The following is a 23,154-nucleotide window of genomic DNA, read 5'->3' as shown; positions in this document are numbered from 1 at the left end:
GGAAAGTATTCAGACCCCTTGACTTTTTCCACATTCCACGTTACAGCCTTATTCTAAAATGTCTGAAATTGCTTTTTTTCTCATCAGTTTACACACAATACCTCATAATGACAAAGCAAAAAATATGTTTTATATTTTTTTGTAAATGTACATATATTTATAAAAAAATATATATCACATTTACATAAGTATTCAGACCCTTTGCTCTGTAATTTGTTGAAGCACCTTTGGCAGCGGTTACAGCCTCGAGTCTTCTTGGGTATGACGTTACAAGTTTGGCACACCTGTATTTGGGGAGATTCTCACATTCTTCGCTGCAGATCCTCTCAAGCTCTGTCAGGTTGGATGGGGAGCGTCACTGCACAGCTATTTTCAGGTCTCTCCAGAGATGTTAGATCGGGTTCAAGTCCGGGCTCTGGCTGGGCCACTCAAGGACATTCAGAGACTTGTCCTGAAGCCACTCCTGCATTGTCTTGGCTGTGTGCTTAGGGTCGTCGTCCTTTTGGAAGGTGAAGCTTCACCCCAGTCTGAGGTCCTGAGCACTCTGAAGCAGGTTTTCATCAAGGATCTCTCTGTACTTTTCTCTGTTCATCTTTTCCTCGATCCTGACTAGTCTCCCAGCCCCTGCCGCTGCCCCCACCATGCTTCACCGTAGGGATGGTGCCAGGTTTCCTCCATCCCTTTTGATTTAAAAATAACTTTCCATACATGTTTGCCCATGGAAGAAGTAGTCAGAAAGTGACTTTTTGGACCTGAATGCCAATACATTCAGGAGGTAAATGTGCTCAAAGTTGACCCATTTTGCATACCATACCATGATACATCCATGTCTTCGTCACTGGAAAAGATAGTTGTTTTTTATCATTTAAAAGATAATGAACAGGGTTGTCAAACTATTTGATAATTTCTTGCCTTAAACGTAAATTATCTAAAAACACTTTTTTGTGTTGTGCCTTCCATCAGTTGAAACACATGCTCTTGAATACACTCTTTGTTTACCATATGTTTGACGCCCCTGAATTAGTGTCTAAGATTACAACTGTGAGATGTCATGCTTACACCATTAGTCAATGAGTATGAACTAGTTGAAAAGAGAACCTGCATATTGTACATATGAGCTATGAAGATTTCAGGTTGTTATTGCAAATGAGTTCTCAGTGACTTACCTGCTTAAATGGTAAAATAGTGTCCATTGTCCCGGACATTTTTATCAGCTGGCTCCCTCACCAGGCTTATGACTCTTTAGATAACCTATTTCTCTCTGTCCCCATTGGAACAGATCCTTTAGAAGGACTCAGTCACGTAGAGGTGAAACTTAAGGTGTACGGTTTATCTCTGCTTTAGCTGCTATGTCTTTAGTCAGAGTTATCAGAAACAGACTGGCACAAGGCCAGGGTAGAGCTATAGTTCTTGGAAAGGTCCCATTGTAATGCCCACTCTCTGATACCAGGTCAGCCAGGGGGACATCAGCCATGCTGTTGGACTGCTGACCACACAGCCTCCAGAGGAGGGCCAGGGGACTGAGGAAACCGCAGACACAGAAGCCAACAGGGAGACCCAGAAAAGTAGGCCGGAATTTGGGAAGGAAAGGAGAAAAATGCTGAGGGTCTGGTGATAAACAAAAAATATTATTTAATTCCCAATGCAGACTGATATCTGATGTTGAATACATAAAATCTATGCTTTGTGTTGTGACTCATTCTAAAATGTCCTCAGGGGCTCCACCTAAAGATGACCTTCAGACAGCCATCGAGCTCAGCTTGCAAGAATCCCAGGCTGAGGAGATAGAGCTCAACAGGTATAGTAGTGGTATTGTAGTCCAGTACCTCACTATCGCCCCTTAGCTTGCTGTTTTCTTGCTGAACAAAGTCACCAATTAAGTAATCTCTCAATTAAAAAGTGATCATATCTGAAGTGAACACAGTGGTATGAGCAATAAATAACGTAAACGATAAAGGATGACAGTGAAATACCAGGGTCCTGTTCACGCAACAGAAAACGTTTCGTAACAGAAAACAAAAATGAGCATTTCTTATTGGACAAGTTCATGTACTCCCTCCCCATTTGAGTCAGTTTTCTTCCATTTGGTGCCCAATGAACACAACCCAGGTGTAACTCAATCAGACCATTGCCTACAGTTGATGAGTGACATGTTTTGGTGTGTACCAGGGCACTGGACGCCAGTGTGGAGGACAGGGCTGCACGGGTGAAGAGGAAGTACTGCGAGGCCCAGGGAGAGAGCTGCAGCCCTGCAGACTGGATCCGCCAGGATGAGTGGCCTGTGGGCATCCACAACATGGGCAACACCTGCTGGTTCAGTGCCGTCATACAGGTGAGATAACACACAGTATTCACAAAAAGTTATTAAGAGAGTCTGCTCTCGAGCTTGCACTGCAAAATATACACAAAATATATGCACAAGTAAAAGAGAATTGTGCCAGTGAGATGAGAACCCCAATATGAACAGGATAACAATTTTAGTGGAAAATTCTGGGGTTGTGCTGTGGATCTTAATGCTGTGCCATTTAGGCCCACCTGTTATATCACCAGTCGGCCCTGGCTGTGACTCTCTCTTTCGGTCTCTGTCTCTCTCTTACACACCTGTTTTTGTTTCCTATGAGCTTCTTCCCTTGGCTGTTAACAAGCATTTGCATTATGTAAAGGTTATATGGTTATCAAGTTTGGAACTTTGGGGAGTTGGTAATTGTCAACCTTCATTTGAAGCCTCTTGAGACAATTACCATGGTTGATATCGTACAGTAAAGGTTGTATTTTAATTTTGTGTTGGTCTGCAGAATCCCTAGGACTCCTCTGGTCTCTGTAATACGACCTTGACTTTCTCCACCACCTCCTAAGTGGTGTTTATGTGGTGGCCATGTGTACAACTTCTTTCTGTTTTCTGAAACCTTTCAAAACTTTTCGTGTGACTTGGTTCAATATATTACAACTAGGAGAGAAGGCCCCTAACACGTTTGTTTGTGTCCAATTCGCTGAATGATGTTGACTTCTGTCAAGAGATATTACCTGACTTCTCCTCCTGCTCTCTCAACTGAAACCAAACATTTCAGAACATCAATTTTCAACCAGTTGCCACACAATCAAGCCATATTGTGCTAATTGAGTTATCGGTAATACCAGGAGGATGGGGAAAGATGAGGTGCGGTGGTGGGGTTTTTACTTTCCTGACGCAAAAGCTTCTTGCTGCTCTAATACTATTAAGTGTCCATTCCAGACTGAATTTAGCTGGGCCTATCAGGTGGCCCCGCTGAAATTCAAGCCTTCATTGATATTGATAGACTGCAAGGGTAATTAAATAGTGCAGTGTTGTGATGATAGAGCAGGCGATGAACTCTGTAGCCTGGACTGAAATTAGTTTATATCGGTAGATTAGGCCGAATGGGAATGCTCATTTGTCTTAATTTCATTCAGATATGGGTCACATCGAAAAAGCACTAAAACCCCAGAGGAAATATCCTCAGGGGATAGGAATATCATCAAGGGATAGGAAGGAATGCACACATTTTGAGTGGCTGGGAAGTTGTTTGAAATAGTTGCATTCTAAATCCAATCTTTTCTTTAGCAAACCCGGATGACATTTTCTGTTGATTGTGCTTGTTTGCGCTTTTTTTTCACTATTTTCATCACAATTTGGTCATAGAAAGTTTGATTGAGACTCACTAAATGACCTCCATGTGGCTGTGTACTCATATTTCTGTGGTATCTGGTGTGGTACGCTTTCCAGTAAGATTGTGATAAGCTGTAATTGGGTTTCTGGGAAACGAGAAAGTTGAGAAGACACATAGGCATAATGCGATCAAAAACTCTGGTATATTGTTGTCGCTTCGAAACTGCACGTAATGCTCCATTATTTTGTGTTGTATATGTTACACAGAGTTAAGACTTAGCAATAAAACATACTACAGCTCCCCAGCATCAATGAAGCATCATGTCACTAATTTATATAAATAGAAAACAATCACATTGATTTGTCTTGTTATGAGAGGAAAATCACCATCTCCCCATATCACACAAAACAGTTATATTATTCTCAGTGGCATTTTCTTTTGTTTGCTTAACTGTGACTCTTGTGTGTTAAAACCTCCTTAAGTATCCTCGACAGTTACGTTTTTCAAATGAAAAGACGGTGTTAAGGAAAGGTGACCAATCTCATTTTGTTATTTCAGTCCCTGTTCCACCTGCCCGTGTTCCGCAGATTGGTACTCAACTACTGCCTGTCTGAGCGAATCCTGGAGAAGTGTAAGAGCCACTCGGTGAGTGTCCAATGGAGGGCCAGGAGCCCCGAGGAATAGAGTAGGGAACCTTTGGATCCCAGAGACTGAAGAGTCAGTGGAGGGCTGGCTGGTACTAACTTCCTTGAATAAGCATTTATATACCATTTATAAACAGTGTACATGTTATACAAATGTATATACATTTTTAAGAGTTTATATTTGCTCATGAAAGTTGGGCTGAACTTTGCATGTAGAGATATTGTTGAAAACTGTAAAGTGTTATGCAGGTTTTCCATTGCAGCTCTGTGAAGTGAGAGAAGTCTGATATATGCCTGTGTTCTCAGGACAAGAGGAACATAGCCTTCATGCAGGAGCTGCGCTGTCTCTTTGCTCTCATGGTGGGCTCCACTCGCAGGTTTGTGGACCCGTCTGCTGCCGTCGAGCTTTTGAGAGAGGCTTTCAGATCCAGTGAGGCCCAACAGGCACACACTGAGGCCCAACAGGTACACACTGAGGCCCAACAGGTACATGCACGCGCACACATAAACTTGTGTCAATGCGTACACACACACACACTTGGGTCATTGCCACAACTTTACAACAACTACTGTATATACGTGTTCATTCTAGGATGTGAGTGAGTTCACCCACAAACTCCTTGACTGGCTTGAAGATGCCTTTCAGCTGGCTGCCAATGGAAAGTAAGTCAAGGATTTGATCCCTAACAGGCAGCGCTGTACGAGAGCACTTAAAGTACATATTGTCATAGCTAACTAAGATGCCATAGCTACAGTATTGTTGTTGTTGTAGTTGGTTCAACTAGTGTATGTGACATTGACATTCCATAAAATCCTGTATCGGTGTTATCTCTGTATTGAAGTACAGTACGTCAGATATTGAGTTGCTTGAGGTATGAACGTGACATCTTATCTTTAGCAGCCTGGAAGATAAAAAAGAAAATCCAATGGTTCAGCTTTTCTATGGGACATTTGTGGCAGAGAGAACACATGAGGGTAAGGATAGAATGGACATTTTAATTTTGGTTATACATACTATGGAGCCTCAAGTATTTCCTGATCACATGAGCTGATCAGGAAAAACTCAAGTTATTAGGCTATGGCTCTTTTCCCTATCAAGGGCTATGACTTTTGTCATAACCTGATATAGCCTTTAACTAGGCCCCAGAGATTTTCCTATGGTCCCATCGTGAAGAAAACTCCTCACCCTTCTTATGCCATCAGTATTTTTTCTGTCAATTCATATTGATGTTTGACCATGTTTAGGTAAGACCTTATCCAACATCGAGCAGTTTGGCCAGTACCCCTTACAAGTGAACGTTTTCAACAACTTGGAGGAATGTCTGGAAGGTGCCATGGTAGAGGGGGAGATTGAAGCCCTCCATCCGGATCAAACCATTTCATCTGGCAGCAAGGTGAGCATACCAAATTCCTAGCTTTATGTTTACTTTGAATGTTGTTGTGAGTGTTAAGCCAAATCTAAATGTTAATGTAATATACACTACCGTTCAAAAGTTTGGGGTCACTTAGAAATGTCCTTGTTTTTGAAAGAAAAGCAACAACAAAAAAGCTCATTAAAATAACATAAAATTGATAACAAATACAGTGTAGACATTGTTAAGGTTGTAAATTACTATTGTAGCTGGAAATGGCAGATTTTTAAAAATGGAATATCTACATAGGCGTACAGAGGCCCATTATCAGCAACCATCACTCCTGTGTTCCAATGGCACGTTGTGTTAGCTAATCCAAGTTTATCATTTTAAAAGGCTAATTGATCATTAGAAAATCCTTTTGCAATTATGTTAGCACAGCTGAAAACGGTTGTCCTGATTAAAGAAGCAATACAACTGGCCTTCTTTAGACTAGTTGAGTATCTGGAGCATCAGCATTTGTGGGTTTGATTACAGACTCAAAATGGCCAGTCTATTCTTGTTCTGAGAAATGAAGGCTATTCCGTGCGAGAAATTGCCAAGAAACTGAAGATCTCGTACAACGCGGTGTACTACTCCCTTCACAGAACAGCGCAAACTGGCTCTAACAGAATAGAAAGAGGAGTGGGAGGCCCCAGTGCACAAATGAGCAAGAGGACAAGTACATTAGAGTGCCTAGTTTGAGAAACAAACACCTCACAAGTCCTCAACTGGCAGCTTCATTAAATAGTACCCGCAAAACACCAGTCTCAACGTCAACAGTGAAGAAGCGACTCCGGGATGCTGGGCTTCTAGGTAGAGTTGCAAAGAAAAAGCCATATCTCAGACTGGCCAATAAAAATAATATAAAATATTAAGATGGGCAAAAGAACACAGACACTGGACAGAGGAACTCTGCCTAGAAGGCCAGCATCCCGGAGTCGCATGGAATAGCTATAATTTCGCTGAACAAGAATAGACTGACGAGTTTCAGAAGAAACGTCTTTGTTTCTGTCCATTTTGAGCCTGTAATCAAACCCACAAATGCTGATGCTCCAGATACTTAACTAGTCTAAAGAAGGAAAGTTTTATTGCTTCCTTAATCAGCACAACAATTTTCAGCTGTGCTAACATAATTGCAAAAGGGTTTTCTAATAATCAATTAACTTTTTCTAATAATAAACTTGGATTAGCTAACACAACGTGCCATTGGAACACAGGAGTGATGGTTGCTGATAATGGGTAACGCTGCTTCGAGGGTGGCTGTTGTCGATGTGTTCCTGGTTCGAGCCCAGGTAAGGGCGAGGAGAGGGACGGAAGCTATACTGTTACACTGGCAATACTAAAGTGCCTATAAGAACATCCAATAGTCAAAGGTATATGAAATACAGATCATATAGAGAGAAATAGTCCTATAATTCCTATAATAACTACAACCTAAAACTTCTTACCTAGGAATATTGAAGACTCATGTTTAAAGGAACCACCAGCTTTCATATGTTCTCATGTTCTGAGCAAGGAAGCTTTTTTACATGGCACATATTGCGCTGTTACTTTCTTCTCCAACACTTTGTTTTTGCATTATTTAAACCAAATTGAACATGTTTCATTATTTATTTGAGGCTAAATTGATTTCATTGATGTATTATATTAAGTTAAAAATAAGTGTTCATTCAGTATTGTTGTATTTGTCATTATTACAAATACATTTTAAAAATCGGCCGATTAATCGGTATCGGCTTTTTTTGGTCCTCCAATAATCGGTATCGGTATCGACGTTGAAAAATCATAATCGGTCGACCTCTACTCTGTACGCCTATGTACATATTCCATAAAAAATCTGCCGTTTCCAGCTACAATAGTAATTTACAACATTAACAATGTCTACACTGTATTTCTGATCAATTTGATGTGATTTTAATGGACAATTAAAAAAAAAAAAATCTTTCAAAAACAGAGACATTTCTAAGTGACCCCAAACTTTTGAATGGTAGTGTAGATATACATAGAAATGTACAGTATATGGGAATATTCATGTGGATGGGAATTCTCTCTGTTCCAGAGATGGTTCTCAAAGTTACCACCAGTGTTGACCTTTGAACTGTCCAGGTTTGAGTTCAACCAGTCGTTAGGACGCCCAGAGAAGATTCACAAGAAACTGGAGTTCCCACAAATCATTTATATGGACAGGTGAGCTGCTTGATATTCATTTGTGAAAAAGCTAAAACTGTGTACACTACCCGTCAAAAGTTTTAGAACATCTCACAAAGACACTGCGGTTTGAACCAAAAATCTCAAATTTGGACTCATCAGACCAAACGACAGATTCCCACCGGTCTAATGTCCATTGCTCATATTTCTTGGCCCAAGCAAGTCTCTTCTTATTATTGGTGTCCTTTTGTAGTGGTTTCTTTGCAGTAATTCGACCATGGAAGCCTGATTCACGCAGTGTCCTCTGAACAGTTGATTTTAAAATGTGTCTGTTACTTGAACTCTGTGAAGCATTTATTCGGGCTGCAATTTCTGAGGCTTGTAACTCTAATGATCTTATCCTCTGCAGCAGAGGTAACTCTGGGTCTTCCATTCCTGTGGTGGTCCTCATGAGAGCCAGATTCATCATAGCGCTTGATGGTTTTTGCGACTGCACTTGAAGAAACGTTCAATGTTTTTGAAATTTTCCGTATTGACTGACCTTCATGTCTTAAAGTAATGATGGATTGTCGTTTCTCTTTGCTTATTTGAGGTGTTCTTGACATAATATGGACTTGGTCTTTTTCCAAATAGGGCTATCTTCTTTATATCACCCCTACCTTGTCACAACACAGGCTCAAACTATTGTAGATTGGCTCAAACGCATTAAGAAGGAAAGAAATTACACAAATTAACTTTTAACAAGGCACACCTGTTAATTGAAATGCATTCCAGGAGACTACCTCATGAAGCTGGTTGAGAGAATGCCAATAGTGTGCAAATCCGTCATCAAGGCAAAGGATGGCTTTATATTGAAACTCTATTTTGATTTGTTTAACACTACATTATTACATATGTGATATTTAAAAGTCTTGATGTCTTCACTATTATTCAACAATGTAGAAAATAGTAAATATAAAGAAAAACCCTTGAATGAGTAGGTGTTCTAAAACTTTTGATCGGTAGTGTATATGTGTTATAAAATGTATCTAAACATATGCACTGCTCAAAAAAATAAAGGGAACACTTAAACAACACAATGTAACTCCAAGTCAATCACACTTCTGTGAAATCAAACTGTCCACTTAGGAAGCAACACTGATTGACAATACATTTCACATGCTGTTGTGCAAATGGAATAGACAAAAGGTGGAAATTATAGGCAATTAGCAAGACACCCCCAAAAAAGGAGTGATTCTGCAGGTGGTGACCACAGACCACTTCTCAGTTCCAATGCTTCCTGGCTGATGTTTTGGTCACTTTTGAATGCTGGTGGTGCTCTCATTCTAGTGGTAGCATGAGATGGAGTCTACAACCCACACAAGTGGCTCAGGTAGTGCAGTTCATCCAGGATGGCACATCAATGCGAGCTGTGGCAAAAAGGTTTGCTGTGTCTGTCAGCGTAGTGTCCAGAGCATGGAGGCGCTCAGTGTGAACCTGCTTTCATCTGTGAAGAGCACAGGGCGCCAGTGGCGAATTTGCCACTCTTGGTGTTCTCTGGCAAATGCCAAACGTCCTGCACGGTGTTGGGCTGTAAGCACAACCCCCACCTATGGACGTCGGGCCCTCATACCACCCTCATGGAGTCTGTTTCTGACCGTTTGAGCAGACACATGCACATTTGTGGCCTGCTGAAGGTCATTTTGCAGGGCTCTGGCAGTGCACCTCCTTGCACTAAGGCGGAGGTACCGGTCCTGCTGCTGGGTTGTTGCCCTCCTACGGCCTCCTCCACGTCTCCTGATGTACTGGCCTGTCTCCTGGTAGCGTCTGCATGCTCTGGACACTACGCTGACAGACACAGCAAACCTTTTTGCCACAGTTCGCACTGATGTGCCATCCTGGATGAACTGCACTACCTGAGCCACTTGTGTGGGTTGTAGACTCCGTCTCATGCTACCACTAGAGTGAGAGCACCGCCAGCATTCAAAAGTGACCAAAACATCAGCCAGGATGCATAGGAAGGCGAATTTGCCAATCTTGGTGTTCTCTGGCAAATGCCAAACGTCCTGCACGGTGTTGGGCTGTAAGCACAACCCCCACCTATGGACGTCGGGCCCTCATACCACCCTCATGGAGTCTGTTTCTGACCGTTTGAGCAGACACATGCACATTTGTGGCCTGCTGAAGGTCATTTTGCAGGGCTCTGGCAGTGCACCTCCTTGCACTAAGGCGGAGGTACCGGTCCTGCTGCTGGGTTGTTGCCCTCCTACGGCCTCCTCCACGTCTCCTGATGTACTGGCCTGTCTCCTGGTAGCGTCTGCATGCTCTGGACACTACGCTGACAGACACAGCAAACCTTTTTGCCACAGTTCGCACTGATGTGCCATCCTGGATGAACTGCACTACCTGAGCCACTTGTGTGGGTTGTAGACTCCGTCTCATGCTACCACTAGAGTGAGAGCACCGCCAGCATTCAAAAGTGACCAAAACATCAGCCAGGATGCATAGGAACTGAGAAGTGGTCTGTGGTCACCACCTGCAGAATCACTCCTGTTTTGGGGGGTGTCTTGCTAATTGCCTATAATTTCCACCTTTTGTCTATTCCATTTGCACAACAGCATGTGAAATTTATTGTCAATCAGTGTTGCTTCCTAAGTGGACAGTTTGATTTCACAGAAGTGTGATTGACTTGGAGTTACATTGTGTTGTTTAAGTGTTCCCTTTATTTTTTTGAGCAGTGTATATTCATATGAAGAGTTTATTTCCAAAATGCCACGGTATGTGATATACTGTATGGAGGTTGTTTCACCTCGCTATCTTTAAGATGAATGCACTAACTGTAATTCACTCTGAATAAGAGCATCTGCTAAATGACTAAAATGTCAGTGTTTTACAAACAGATCTCATATTATATTGATTATTATTTTATTTGTTTAATTATTGATGTCATTTATCAAGTTCTTTATATATTTGTTTAAAGTAGTTATTTGTTACATTTGACTGTGTAAAACCTAGCAGTACTACTTTATTTTTCTGAGAGTGAGGCAGAATATATAGCGTTTTGCAAAAAAAACATATGTTTCTCTGAAATTAAACCATCAAGTGATTAGATTTTAAACAAATTCATAACTGTCATTTAACAACCTCATGCCATGATTAGATAGTGAAAAAACACACCAATCTCTTTCATAAATCATTTAAATTAAAGCTCATTTCCCATCGTTTCTGAAAATGGAAATATAGCGTTTTGGATAGAAACTCTTCAATATATATTGAGTATCAGCATGCATTTACAGTAGACTGAGAATTGTATTGCATTGTAATGGTGATACTGTAATTGGGGAATCAGAGTCAAATAAACTCTTCTTGTGGTAAACTAAGTTTACTGTATGCAAACAGATACCTTCACAAGAACAATGAGCATACCCACAACAGGAGAGGAGAGGCGAAGCGCCTGAAGGAGCATCTCACGGTCCTGCAGCAGAAACTGGAATGGTGAGTTTACTGTTTGTAAAGCAGTGTGACACATCAGGTACACGCCAATACACATTTTGGAGGACAACTGTGCTCTTTTAGCTAATCATTTTTTATTGAATTCACTGATGACTGCACCAGGATGGATACCTCCAAATGTGTCCACTGAGAGTGAATAAACCATGAGTTAGTAGAAAAACTGACGTACACACAGTGTTTCTCTAATATGAGTATTTTGATTCACTTAGGAAATGTTCTGCTCGTGAATCATGACTGACATGATTTTTTAATGAAATCTGTTTGTCACCAATTTACCATGAGTTCAACTTTTTGTCTCCTTCTGTTTCCAGCTACAGAAACTATGGCTCCGGGCCGACAAACTATCCCCTGGCAGACATGTTACAGTACATGTTGGAGTTCGCCTGCACTAAGCCCACCAGTGTGTCCCCTGCTGAAGACGCGAGGCTGGCTGCCTCTTCCCCCACTCCCCCCAGCAGCAACCCCCAGCACACAGACGCCAACCCTGACGATACCAGGCAAGGACCTCTGGGACAACTGTCCCAATTGTCAAGGCTATGTGTGCATGTAAAAGTTTCTAGTGCTTACACGATATCTAGTCCTGTCACGACTTACCGGTACTCCTTATTAGTCAATGTAACTGTAGTGCCAGCTGTAGTCACAGAGTAAACACTTTGATGTGTTCCTACCTAGAATGTCAATGTGAAGTCAGTCAATTCAGGGGATAATTGAAAATCAATGAATACATTTGAAACTCCTAGTAAAAAACGATGGGAAATATTAAAATGATTTCAGATATGAGATTTACCAAATCACCCCTGTAATGTTTTACCTGTTAGCCTATGTACATCACCCACTCTGTTTTCACTGTATGCCAACCCCATTTGTTGACATCTTGCCTTTCCTCTGTGGGTCTCCTCAGTCAGTGTCATGAGCCAGGAGACGCAGGCCCGTCCGACAGCTCCACCTGTCAGCAGAAGCCCTCCTTTAGCCAGAGGATGCCCATCTACAAGCCCTTCACCCAGTGCAGACCCCCCATGGACGCCCCACCTCACCCCGCCCCCCACAGTGTGACGGAGGAGGAGCTGCGCTTCGTCAAGACCTGCCTGCAGCGCTGGAGGACAGAGATAGAGAACAACATGAACGGTACGGTCACTTACACCTGGATTCACTAATGATAACCTCTCTGCAATTGGGTTCAAGTTGAAATGTTTTGTTGTCTATTACAGCCACTCTCGGTAAGATATGCATAGCACGGGCAAAGTGTGAACAATGGATCTTATACATCCTGTGACATTTTCACATGCAAATAGCACTTAATTTCTGTGATAGCTCTGTAGTGATTGCGAGATTCTCTTCCATGAGAGCATGTTTACCTGTTTAAACATGATTTGATGCTATATGTGGTAATACTCATTTGCTGTACATATCTTGTGATAATTCTTCATTTGGATGTATATCATGAGCAGACAGCCTACCCTAGCTGTCAGTCACTTATCCCAGAGTGTCTACTCTAGAGTGTGTGTGTGTGTCTGGCCCGGCCCCAGGTGCACTGCATTGATCTGTGTGTCTGTGTCTCGGTGCTCAGAGCTAAAGGCCAGCATCGACAGGGTCAGCCAAGCGCTGGAGGGCATGTACTCGGATAACCGTCTGTGTCAGGTAAGTTCCCATCTATCTGACAGTCCATGTCAGGTTAAAGCATGTGATACACTAATATAACTTTGTTAGATTGAACATGTGTCACAAGCATTGCATAATGATTCATCTCGGAACCCAGAACCAAATCTTGTCAGGTACTCGATTTGGCATTATGTTACCGCTCTGTCACAAGAGACTATAATGATTCACGGTTTGTGCTAAAACTTTACTTTTCTAGTCCTAATCTCTTGTTTGATGTGTGCACATGCCAATACAGAAAGTTTCTCTTGTTTTGATGTGTGTGAAGGTTCCGTACAGGCTTCACGCTGTCCTCGTCCACGAGGGCCAAGCCTTGGCTGGCCACTACTGGGCCTATATCTACGACCACAGCAACCAGTGCTGGATGAAGTACAACGACGTCATCGTCAGCGAGTCCTCCTGGGAGGAGCTGGTCAGGGACTCGTACGGAGGCATGACCAACGCCAGCGCCTACTGCCTCATGTATATCGACGACAGGCTGCCTCACCTAATTGCAGGTACCTGTATCCCTCCTCCCCATTCTCCTGAGAAACGAGTTATGTTTGCAAGGTGAACATTTTTATGTACAGTATATTGTGAAGTGAGCACTCAGTCCGTTTGACCTGAAGAAGATCCGTGTTGGATCGAAACGTTGTCAATAAAGGTGGTAATTGGGAGCAAATTCAGTGTGCAGGCCTTTCTGTTCTCTTCAGGTATCCTTCCTTAGGCCAGCACCTTCATTTTTGAAGGATGTGTGTATGACCACAAACTGAACTAGCGATGTATGCCAGGGACCAAAAACATGAGGCCAGTCATGCTCAGCTAAATGACTTTGGACTGCAATGTCGGAAATGTTTGTGTGTCAACATGTGCAAGTCGACATGTCACAGTGCTGTTTATATATGGCGCCTTCGGAAAGTATTCAGACCCCTTGACTTTTCCCACATTTTGTTACAGCCTTATTCTAAAATGTATTAAATAAAAAAAATCTTCAGCAATCTACACACAATACCCTATAATGTTGAAGCGAAAACAGGTTTAGAAATGTTTGCAAATGTATTAAAAATAAAAAACAGATATAGAGTGCTAGTGGCCAGAAGGAAACCCCTCCTCAGTAAAAGGAACCTAAAGAATCTCAGACCATGAGAAACAAGATTCTCTGATCTGATGAAACTAAGATTGAACTCTTTGGCCTGAATGCCCAGCGTCAAGTCTGGAGGAAACCTGGCACCATCCCTACGGTGAAGCATGGTGGTGGCAGTATCATGCTGTATGGATGTTTTTCAGCGGCAGGGACTGGGAGTCAGGATCGAGGCAAAGATGAACAGAGCAAAGTACAGAGAGAAATCTTGATAAAAACCTGTTCAGGACCTCCGACTGGGGTGAAGGTTCACCTTCCAACAGGACAACGACCCTAAGCACACAGCCAAGACAATGGCAGGAGTGGCTTCGGGACAAGTCTCTGAATGTCCTTGAGTGGCCCAGCTAGAGCCCGGACTTGAACCCGATCAAACATCTCTGGAGAGACCTGAAAATAGCTGTGCAGCAACGCTCCCCATCCAACCCGACAGAGCTTGAGAGGATCTGCAGCGAAGAATGTGTAACTCCCCAAATACAGGTGTGCCAACCTTGTAACTTCATACCCAAGAAGACTCGAGGCTGTAACCACTGCCAAAAGTGCTTCAACAAAGTAGTGAGCGAAGGGTCTGAATACTTATGTAAATGTGATAAAAAAAATTATATACATTTACAATTAAATCTAAAAAAAAATTGCTTTGTCATTATGGGGTGTTGTGTTTAGATTTATGAGGATTTTTTACTTTTTTTATTATCAATTTTAGAATAAGGCTGTAATGTAACAAAATGTGGAAAAAGTCCAGGGGTCTGAATACTGTCTGAATGCCCTGTATATCTGGCCACACCTATACTGTATACCTGCTATATCTGTGCACACTGTAACTGTTGCTCAGGATGTATAAATAAATACATTCATGAATATCCAATTCATAGCCTGAACAGGTGTTTTTTTCCATAATGTTTTTTAGTGTGTTTTGCTTGTCTTTTCAGGATATGCTGCTTAGTTTATGTTACTATTGAATGCGAACAGTTAGCTCATTGTGATGATGTTTATATTTATGATATTTCTGTCCACAGAAGACACAGATGACGAGACGGGCCAGGTCATGCAGGGCATGGACTCTCTGCCACCCAACCTCGGGCACTACGTGCGCGAGGACAACCGCTGGTTCCAGCAAGAGCTCAGGGAGTGGGAAGAGCAGTTTTACCAGCCGCCACAGCAGGATCCGGCCGCTCCCACAGCAGCCTCCACCTCCACTCGTGTTCCCAGTAAAAAAAAAGACGAGGCAGCAGAACCAGTCCCCCAACCTGGACCTGCCCAGGAACCCACTGGGGAGCAGGGACAGGAACCAGAGGCAGAGTCGGCTGTTAAACCGGCAGTGGAATCTGAAAGTCAGTCTGGACATCAATTTATATGGCAGGGTTACATGATAATGCTCTTTGAGGGTGGCGGTGTTTGTTGGTTTTTGTCCTTGTCTTTTAGTCAGATACTGAATGATATGGTGACCACCTTCCGGAGACACCTGAAACCCCACCTCTTTAAGGAATACCTAGGATAGGATAAAGTAATCCTTCTAACCCCCCCCCCCCCCCTTAAAATATTTAGATGCACTATTGTAAAGTGGCTGTTCCACTGGATATCATAAGGTGAATGCACCAATTTGTAAGTCGCTCTGGTTAAGAGCGTCTGCTAAATGACTTAAATGTAAATATGGTCACCACATTTGGCCAAGCCCTATTGTCCCTGTCTGTCTACCGATGGGGACTAATCAATTTCCCTCTTCATAAAATGTATCAAATGTATTCAATTCAATTGTTCAATTAAGCACTAGCAAATATTTCAGATCTGTTCTGACTATTGTTGCCTGTTCCATTCATGGTCCTTGTACTGTTTCAGAGCCTGTCCCAACAAGCCAGCCCCAGTCCCCAGTACCTGTGTCCCTGGAGAACGCTGGCAGCAGCCCAGAGGAGAGCGACCACCAGGCTGTCACTGTCACGCCAGAGCCCTGCCAACATACCAGCGAGGACAAGGAGGGGCAGGAACACAGTCAAGTGGGCAGGGTGAAAAGGGGGGTCTGGGGTTGTCATCTGAGCACCAATTGAATATCGGTCACATACTCTTATCTAGGCCACGTACACATATAGACCTAGGCCTATATCTCTTACTACCCTGTTGCATAGTGATAGCTTCTGCATGTTTTTGGAGCGAGTCATGACATTAGGGTCACCCATGGGTTCAGTTTTATATAAACAACATATAAGAAAGGAGGAGTGTGTTATTCTCAGAGTTATTGTTTATCTTTTAGACACTGGCTATGTGTAGTCCAAAGGCAGCTGTGTTTACCACTAGGCTAACCTCCGGCACTCTCGTCTTTTGTGAGATTGTACTTGTGAGCTTAATTTTTGTTTCAGTATGCCGTTTTCATGCTAGATGTGTTGTGACTAAACAGCTTCTGTAGTTAGTATACCCCAATATCTTCCAACTGTTTGGCCAAAATGCCTTTCCCCACATCCTCCCTGGAGGCGATACGGCCTTAGCAGTCAGTCACTGCGCACCCCTCCCCCGGTCATCCCAGCAGCATTCCACACAGTCAGTTGGTTTACCACTGGGGGTTCTTGCGGACACTGTCAAGAGGACACAGGAGCTGTGGCCAGTCTTTAAGTAGAACAGGAGCTTTTTATTCCTCTTACTGTACGGTTGGTTAGTTGGAGAGAGTTCTGGCGTATTACAAGGGAAAGGGGGATCCCTAAGTGCGGGGGGCTGCCGTAATCGACATCCACGTCTTTGGCGCCCGGGGAACAGTGGGTTTGCTCAGGGGCAGAACGACAGATTTTTACCTTGTCAGCTCGGGGATTCGATCCAGCAACCTTTCGGTTACTGGCCCAACTCTCTAACCACTAGGCTACCTGCCGCCAAGCCGTAGGTTGGTTGATTGCTTGGACCGATGCTCTTTTTCAGGCCTGTGAAATGTTATGAGAATGCTTGTGTGAATGCTGATGATGTGGCTGTTGTCAACATTGCGTAACAGCAGAATTTTGTGAATGTGTATGAAACAGAATGGGTGTATTCCCTGTTGAGAAGGATCCATCGTGATATTGCGGTTGCTCTGTGTTGTCTAATTTTTGGTAGAAAATTGTCCAAGTAGTATCAGTATCTGAATGTTATGTCTAGATTTTACCCGCCTAATGTTAAATATAACTTTAATCTGCTTGGCGTGTGTCACATTCCATTGCTTGCCGGACAGACTACCTGCCTGCGCAAACGGCAAATTTATTCATAAATGGTGTAGATGCGACCTCTAGTGGTCAATGTATATAGTCCTGAATGGATCCCAATGTAGTGAAGTGCTTTTGGTTTTGTTTATGGTCATTTCATTATTTTAATAATCCAACTATGTTAATGCACAGTAAATGTACAGTTTACGACTCAGTTTGTCAATCAAAAGGGGATCCAGTCAGAAAAATCATTTTATTTAATTTAAATTGTATATGCTGCAATTAAGCTTTTTATTGTGTAAGCATAATAATTTTTGTTTGGGAGAGGTGACACCTTTTTTATTATCAGACAAGTACCAGACAAATATGCATGTTAGGTCTCTATATGCCTTGGATCAAGTTAGCTGGTTAATGCCAAGTCTATCTAACTTAATGTCAACTTCATATGCCCAGCAGCTCCCCCCACCACAGTCTCCCAGCCCTGCAGCAGAGATGAATGGCCAGGCCCAGACTGCAGCTGTGACCCCTGACCCCTCCACAGAGTTCACCTCTGAGACCGACAGCGAGACTGGGGTCAGAGAGGCAGGGGCGGAAGCTGCGGCAGCACCCGACACCCAGGCAGACGGCGAAGATGGTCAGGACGCCCCGCCGGCGACCAGACGCCGGCAGCAGCAACCAGAGATCGTGGTGTCGGAGGTGGAGATCCCCAACGTGGGCAGGATCCTGGTGCAGGCTGACAATGACGGCTACAATGAAGAGGTAGAGAGTCGCTCCATACGTAATTTAAATAAATACACTGCCTTCAGATAGTATTCAGACCCCTTGACCTTTCCACATTCCCCTAGTCAATCTACACACTATACCTCATAATGAAAAGCAAAAACAGTTGAACATTTTTTTTTAAATATTAAATTTACATAAGTATTCAGACCTTTTACATAGTACTTTGTTGAAACACCTTTGGCAATGTTTACAGCATCAAGTCTTCTTTTGTATGACGCTACAAGCTTGGCACACCTGTATTTGGGGAGTTTCTCCCATTCTCCTCTGCAGATCCTCTCAAGCTCTGTCAGATTTGATGGGGAGCGTCGCTGCACAGCTGTTTTCAGGTCTCTCCAGAGATGTTAGATCGGGTTCAAGTCCGGGCTCTGGCTGGGCCACTCAAGGACATTCAGAGACTTGTCCCGAAGCCACTCCTGCGTTGTCTTGTCACTTGTGCTTAGGGTCGTTGTCCCGTTGGAAGGTGAACCTTCTCCCCAGTCTGAGGTTGTGAGCACTCTGGAGCAGGTTTTCGTCAAGATTCCTCTCTGTACTTTGCTCTGTTCATCTTTGCCTCGATCCTGACTAGTCTCCAGTCCCTGCAGCTGAAAAACCTCCCAACAGCATGATACTGCCACCACCATGCTTCACCGTAGGGATGATGCCAGGTTTCCTCCAGATGTGACACTTGGCATTCAGGCCAAAGAGTTCAATCTTGGCTTCATCAGACCAGAGAATCTTGTTTCTCATGGTCTGAGTCTTTAGGTGCCTTTTGGCAAACTCCAAGCGGGCTGCCATGTACCTTTTACTGAGGAGTGGCTTCCGTCTGGCCGCTCTACCATACCGGCCTGATTGGTGGAGTGCTGCAGAGATGGTTGTCCTTCTGGACAACCATAAAGGCCCTTCTCCCCTGATTGCTCAGTTTGGCCTGGCGACCAGCTCTAGGAAGAGTCTTGGTGGTTCCAAACTTCTTACATTTAAGAATGATGGAGGCCACTTTGTTCTTGGGGACCTTCAATGCTGCAGAAAATTTGTTGCCCTTCACCAGATCTGTGCCTCGACACAATCCTGTCTCAGAGCTCTACGGACAATTTCTTGGACCTCATGGCTTGGTTTTTGCTCTGACATGTACTGTCAACTGTGGGACCCTATATAGACAGGTGTGCCTTTCCAAATCATGTCCAATTAATTGAATTTAGCACAGGTGGACTCTAATCAAGTTGTAGAAATATCTCAAGGATGATCAATGGAATCAGGATGTACCCGAGCTAAATTTAGTCTCATAGCAAAGGGTCTGAATACTTATGTAAATAATGTTTTTTGTTTTTTTTTATATTTAAGACAGTTTAAAAAATATATAAAAATCTGTTTTCGCTTTGTCATTATGGGGTATTGTGTGTAGATTGCTGAGGAATAATTGTTATTTAATCCATTTTAGAACAAGGCTGTAATGTAACAATGTTGAAAAGGTCAAGGGGTCTGAATACCTTCCGAAGGCACTGTACATATATAAATCCAACTCCAATACATTGAAAGCATGCTGTTCCGTGGTCGATGACTTCTATTGATTATTGGTTAGAAAATCATTTGGATACATTTTGGGCCATGCCACTCTTTTGATTGTTGCTTCAAATTATAATATGATTGTTTGCATCAATCCAATTAATGGATACAGCATACATGACTCCCTGAAAGGTGCATCATTGCTATAGTAGTTTATTTGTGCATGGCCTCGCTCTAATGCCCATTCTTTGTACTTTTCTGTGGTTCTGTGTTTCAGAGGATGCTCACTCCAGCTATGCAAGGAATCATTATGGCCATAGCCAAAGCCAGACAGGCATTTGACAATGAAGGCCCTGAGGCTGGCCTCATCAAGGTAAAGTAGTTTGTGTCTATGTCCTTCTACCATGCTATACTTGTAAATATTCTGTCAGTCTCCTCTTGTAGAGACATATGTATGTACATAAAGGGGAGAGATAGAGTCTTGGCAGACATCATTTCACGGACAGTATATTTTACAGTTCATAAACCATGTCCCATGGAATCGGTACATCGAAAATCTTTTGCAACCTGTATGGCGCAGCTGTCAATTGTTTGGTCCTTAAATGAAACTGGTATACTTTTTTATTTATCTTAATTTTCTTTAGCCAATTCTGGCCTTTAATGCAGGGCCGACAGACAAGTTCCTTACCTTCTCCTCTTTCCACTTGCCTTCTCCATTTTTGTGGTAATGCTGCAATTAGTTGTTTGTAATTTTGGATAGAGCAGACATTTATTTGTTAACTGCATGTGTGACAACTCCACCAGTCCTATTTATGATATAGTTTACGAAGATTATACCATTTCTATAAATGTTTTTCAAAAATAATGTTTTTTTTTATCAATTAGTAGATTTCAGTTTAACCATAATATTTGTTGTAATATTTGTTCTGTCTTTTTCTGGTGGATTAAACTGAAAATGCAACCAACTTTCTATTGCTTGCTATATAAAAATAGCGATATTTTGGAGATAATTTCATTTTCAAATAACCAAAAGTGAGAGGTAGTAATCTGAATGGAGGGAAAAAGGCCATTATATAACACTGGATGAGTTGACAACTCAACCAAATTTAAATCAAAACTATACGTTGAGATGACGTCTATGCCCAGTGGGCTCTAACATCTCTCACACCCCTCTCCTCAGGCTTTCCAGGAGGAGTACTCCCGTCTGTTTGAGTTGTCCCAGGAGGAGACCACTGCCCAGCAGGACCCACGCCTGCACCATGCCCTGGTCTACTTCTTCCAGAACCAGGCGCCCAATCGCGTCATCGAGAGGACCCTGCTGGATGGCTTCACCGACCGCAACCTCAGCTTCGACGACAGGTCAGTCAGCACCACTCTCTGACATGCAATGAAATGTATATTTAAAAACTAAAATGTGTTCATGTTTTGTCATTTCATTATAAGTTGTACATGCAATTCAGCTTGTTGCTGCTATTTTTACAATTATTTGTTGAACAATTAAAAAGCATTTCATGAACATTATCATCAAGTTGACAGTATTATTCATAAGTATATTTCTGTGGGGCAAATCATCACTTCCTGTGTAGGTCCATCAGTATCATGAGAGAGGCCCGCGCCAAACTACGCCTCATCAAGCCAGAGGATATGGATATGGAGGAATATATGGTATGTGTCAATAGCTAGGTTTCCCTTAGCCAATCTAGATCCAACCTCCAGCAGCATAGCTAAGCTAGCTTGTACTGGAGGTTGATCAGATGGTCTATTGAAAGCATAGTAAACTTACTTTCAACCAACCTTTACTGCTGATACTTTCTTTATTCTTGATTTGGAAGGCATTTGTCTTTCAGTTGCAGGTGGAACTCGGATAACTAGAGAATATTCCGAAAAATATTAAATCCACTTTTTGTACCGAGTAAGAAATGCCTCTGGCATGTGTATAGATATTTGTTTGTGTTGTTTGAGTCACACTGTGTGACACGCTGTCATTCTTCTACATGTGGCTGCGGAGCTTAGAAATGACTACTTCAAGCAAAGATTTTGGGAAATGCAAGATGTCCGGCAGCTATAATGGCGCGGGAACCTCTCACTCTGTGCAAAAAGTAGATTTAATATTTTTCTGGTTATTGGAGTTCATTTTTAGTTGAAAATTGGCAGCCAGGCACCGATCATCATGTCGCCAGCATACACATTTTTACTGGCATAAAAATGGTTGAATGTAGTATGAATGATCATTACCTGTGATGTTCCAAAATGTTGTCCCCACTGTTAAGCAGTTTGTTCCAACAATCATAAATAATCTAAGATGATCAGTGAGTACTGGTTGCTTTGTGTCATTACACATGTGGACAATTTGAGCTAAACACTATAAAATGCTTATTTGAGCATAAACCTACATTACACAGGCCTTGATGGATTGATTTATACCAAGACTCTAGGTAGGCTTTTTTCTCCATTGGAAATCAGACCAAACTTGCATTGATTGTGTCTGTGTGCTCTTCTCCTCAGCAATGGCATGATGACTACAGCCTGTTCCGGACAGTGTTTGTCTACCTGCTGACGGGCTTGGAACAGTACCAGCATGGAAAGTAGGTGTTGTCATGGCGACCGGGGCTCTGCCCCTACGTGATCAGCCTGTATGGTGGTTTGAGTGAGTGAGTGAGTGGGCTGACTGTCTGATGTGATGTCATCAGTGGGCTGACTGGCTGACGTGGCGTGATATCATTGTGTTCCACCAGGGTGAGTGAGGCGCTGAATTACCTCAACCACGCCTACAAAGACAACACCATGCTACTGAGAAGAGGGGAGAAGAGAGGAGTGGAGCAGTCACTTATTGCACTTTACAGGAGGAGATGTCTCAAAGTGAGTGCTACTGATGATGCAGATGCATCACTGTGAAAGACCTGGTTTGAAAAGATTTGGGACATGAGACTGATATTGTCAGTTGGGAATATAAAAATCAAGATGTATTAAAGGTTAATAAAATGGAGAATAAGAAGGCTAAACTTCAGTGTGAGTGAAAGTTTCACAGGGCTGGAGTTAAATAGCCCTGCTATATAGTATATTAACACTTTGTCTGTATGTAGACCACTTATCTCTAGACATTTTTATTTGGCTATAGTTTGGTCATTTTGCATATGCTCTTATCCAAAAAGACTCCGTAGTGACACTGCATATGCATATCCCCTGTCCCTCCCCCTTCTGCCCTCTTCTTAGGAATTGAATGACAATGCGGCCACCCTGTTCAGGAGCGGCGAGGTGAGCGGCGTGGAGGAGGGCCTGATCATCATGAACGAGGCGGTTATCCCCTGCATGCACCTGATGAGCCGGCCGGACATGGTCAGCCAGGAGGACCTGGACACAATGGAGGCTATCCGCAGCCACTGGTGCTCCTACCTGGAAGTGGACCTGGATGGTGAGGACAGAGGGAGGGGAAGAGGTTCTTACTGGGCTTTATCCAAGCTGTGCTAAATGTTTATCTACATCAACACTGCTGTCATTTGCAGATTTCAGTAACACTTTACTGAGAGGTATAATTGCATTATTATAAGGCTTATATTTTTTTTTAAATCTCTCTGTAGCACATTTTCCTCATCTAATTTATCACACATCTTAACTGTATTTTACTCCTCTTATGGAAGCTCTGTTTTTCTCTTCCTCTCC

General features: G+C 42.8%; 1 protein-coding gene across 7 annotated transcripts in view; it reads left to right on the top strand.

Moving 5' to 3' along the window:
* LOC129819003 (ubiquitin carboxyl-terminal hydrolase 28-like) overlaps positions 1-23,154 on the top strand; it is a 28,516-nt gene that overhangs the window by 4,613 nt on the left and 749 nt on the right. The window contains exons 2-24 of one of the 7 annotated variants that reach the window (XM_055875516.1): positions 1,451-1,565; positions 1,717-1,798; positions 2,170-2,332; positions 4,185-4,271; positions 4,577-4,735; positions 4,863-4,933; positions 5,169-5,245; positions 5,516-5,664; positions 7,724-7,851; positions 11,191-11,286; positions 11,616-11,801; positions 12,206-12,429; positions 12,872-12,942; positions 13,229-13,457; positions 15,094-15,408; positions 15,914-16,077; positions 17,686-17,991; positions 19,772-19,867; positions 20,675-20,853; positions 21,081-21,159; positions 22,000-22,079; positions 22,230-22,353; positions 22,708-22,906. In XM_055875516.1, the coding sequence (XP_055731491.1) occupies positions 1,451-1,565; positions 1,717-1,798; positions 2,170-2,332; positions 4,185-4,271; positions 4,577-4,735; positions 4,863-4,933; positions 5,169-5,245; positions 5,516-5,664; positions 7,724-7,851; positions 11,191-11,286; positions 11,616-11,801; positions 12,206-12,429; positions 12,872-12,942; positions 13,229-13,457; positions 15,094-15,408; positions 15,914-16,077; positions 17,686-17,991; positions 19,772-19,867; positions 20,675-20,853; positions 21,081-21,159; positions 22,000-22,079; positions 22,230-22,353; positions 22,708-22,906 (3,379 nt within the window). Of the gene's footprint in view, positions 1-1,450; positions 1,566-1,716; positions 1,799-2,169; positions 2,333-4,184; positions 4,272-4,576; positions 4,757-4,862; positions 4,934-5,168; positions 5,246-5,515; positions 5,665-7,723; positions 7,852-11,172; positions 11,287-11,615; positions 11,802-12,205; positions 12,430-12,871; positions 12,943-13,228; positions 13,458-15,093; positions 15,409-15,913; positions 16,078-17,685; positions 17,992-19,771; positions 19,868-20,674; positions 20,854-21,080; positions 21,160-21,999; positions 22,080-22,229; positions 22,354-22,707; positions 22,907-23,154 lie in introns of all 7 variants that reach the window. The other 6 variants (XM_055875507.1, XM_055875479.1, XM_055875498.1 and 3 more) reach the window with 6 other exon arrangements.

This window comes from Salvelinus fontinalis, chromosome 2, assembly GCF_029448725.1.
Source record: "Salvelinus fontinalis isolate EN_2023a chromosome 2, ASM2944872v1, whole genome shotgun sequence".
Classification (NCBI taxonomy): Eukaryota; Metazoa; Chordata; class Actinopteri; order Salmoniformes; family Salmonidae; genus Salvelinus; species Salvelinus fontinalis.
Note: the sequence above shows the minus strand (reverse complement) of the source record. Positions and strands in the feature narration are given on the sequence as shown.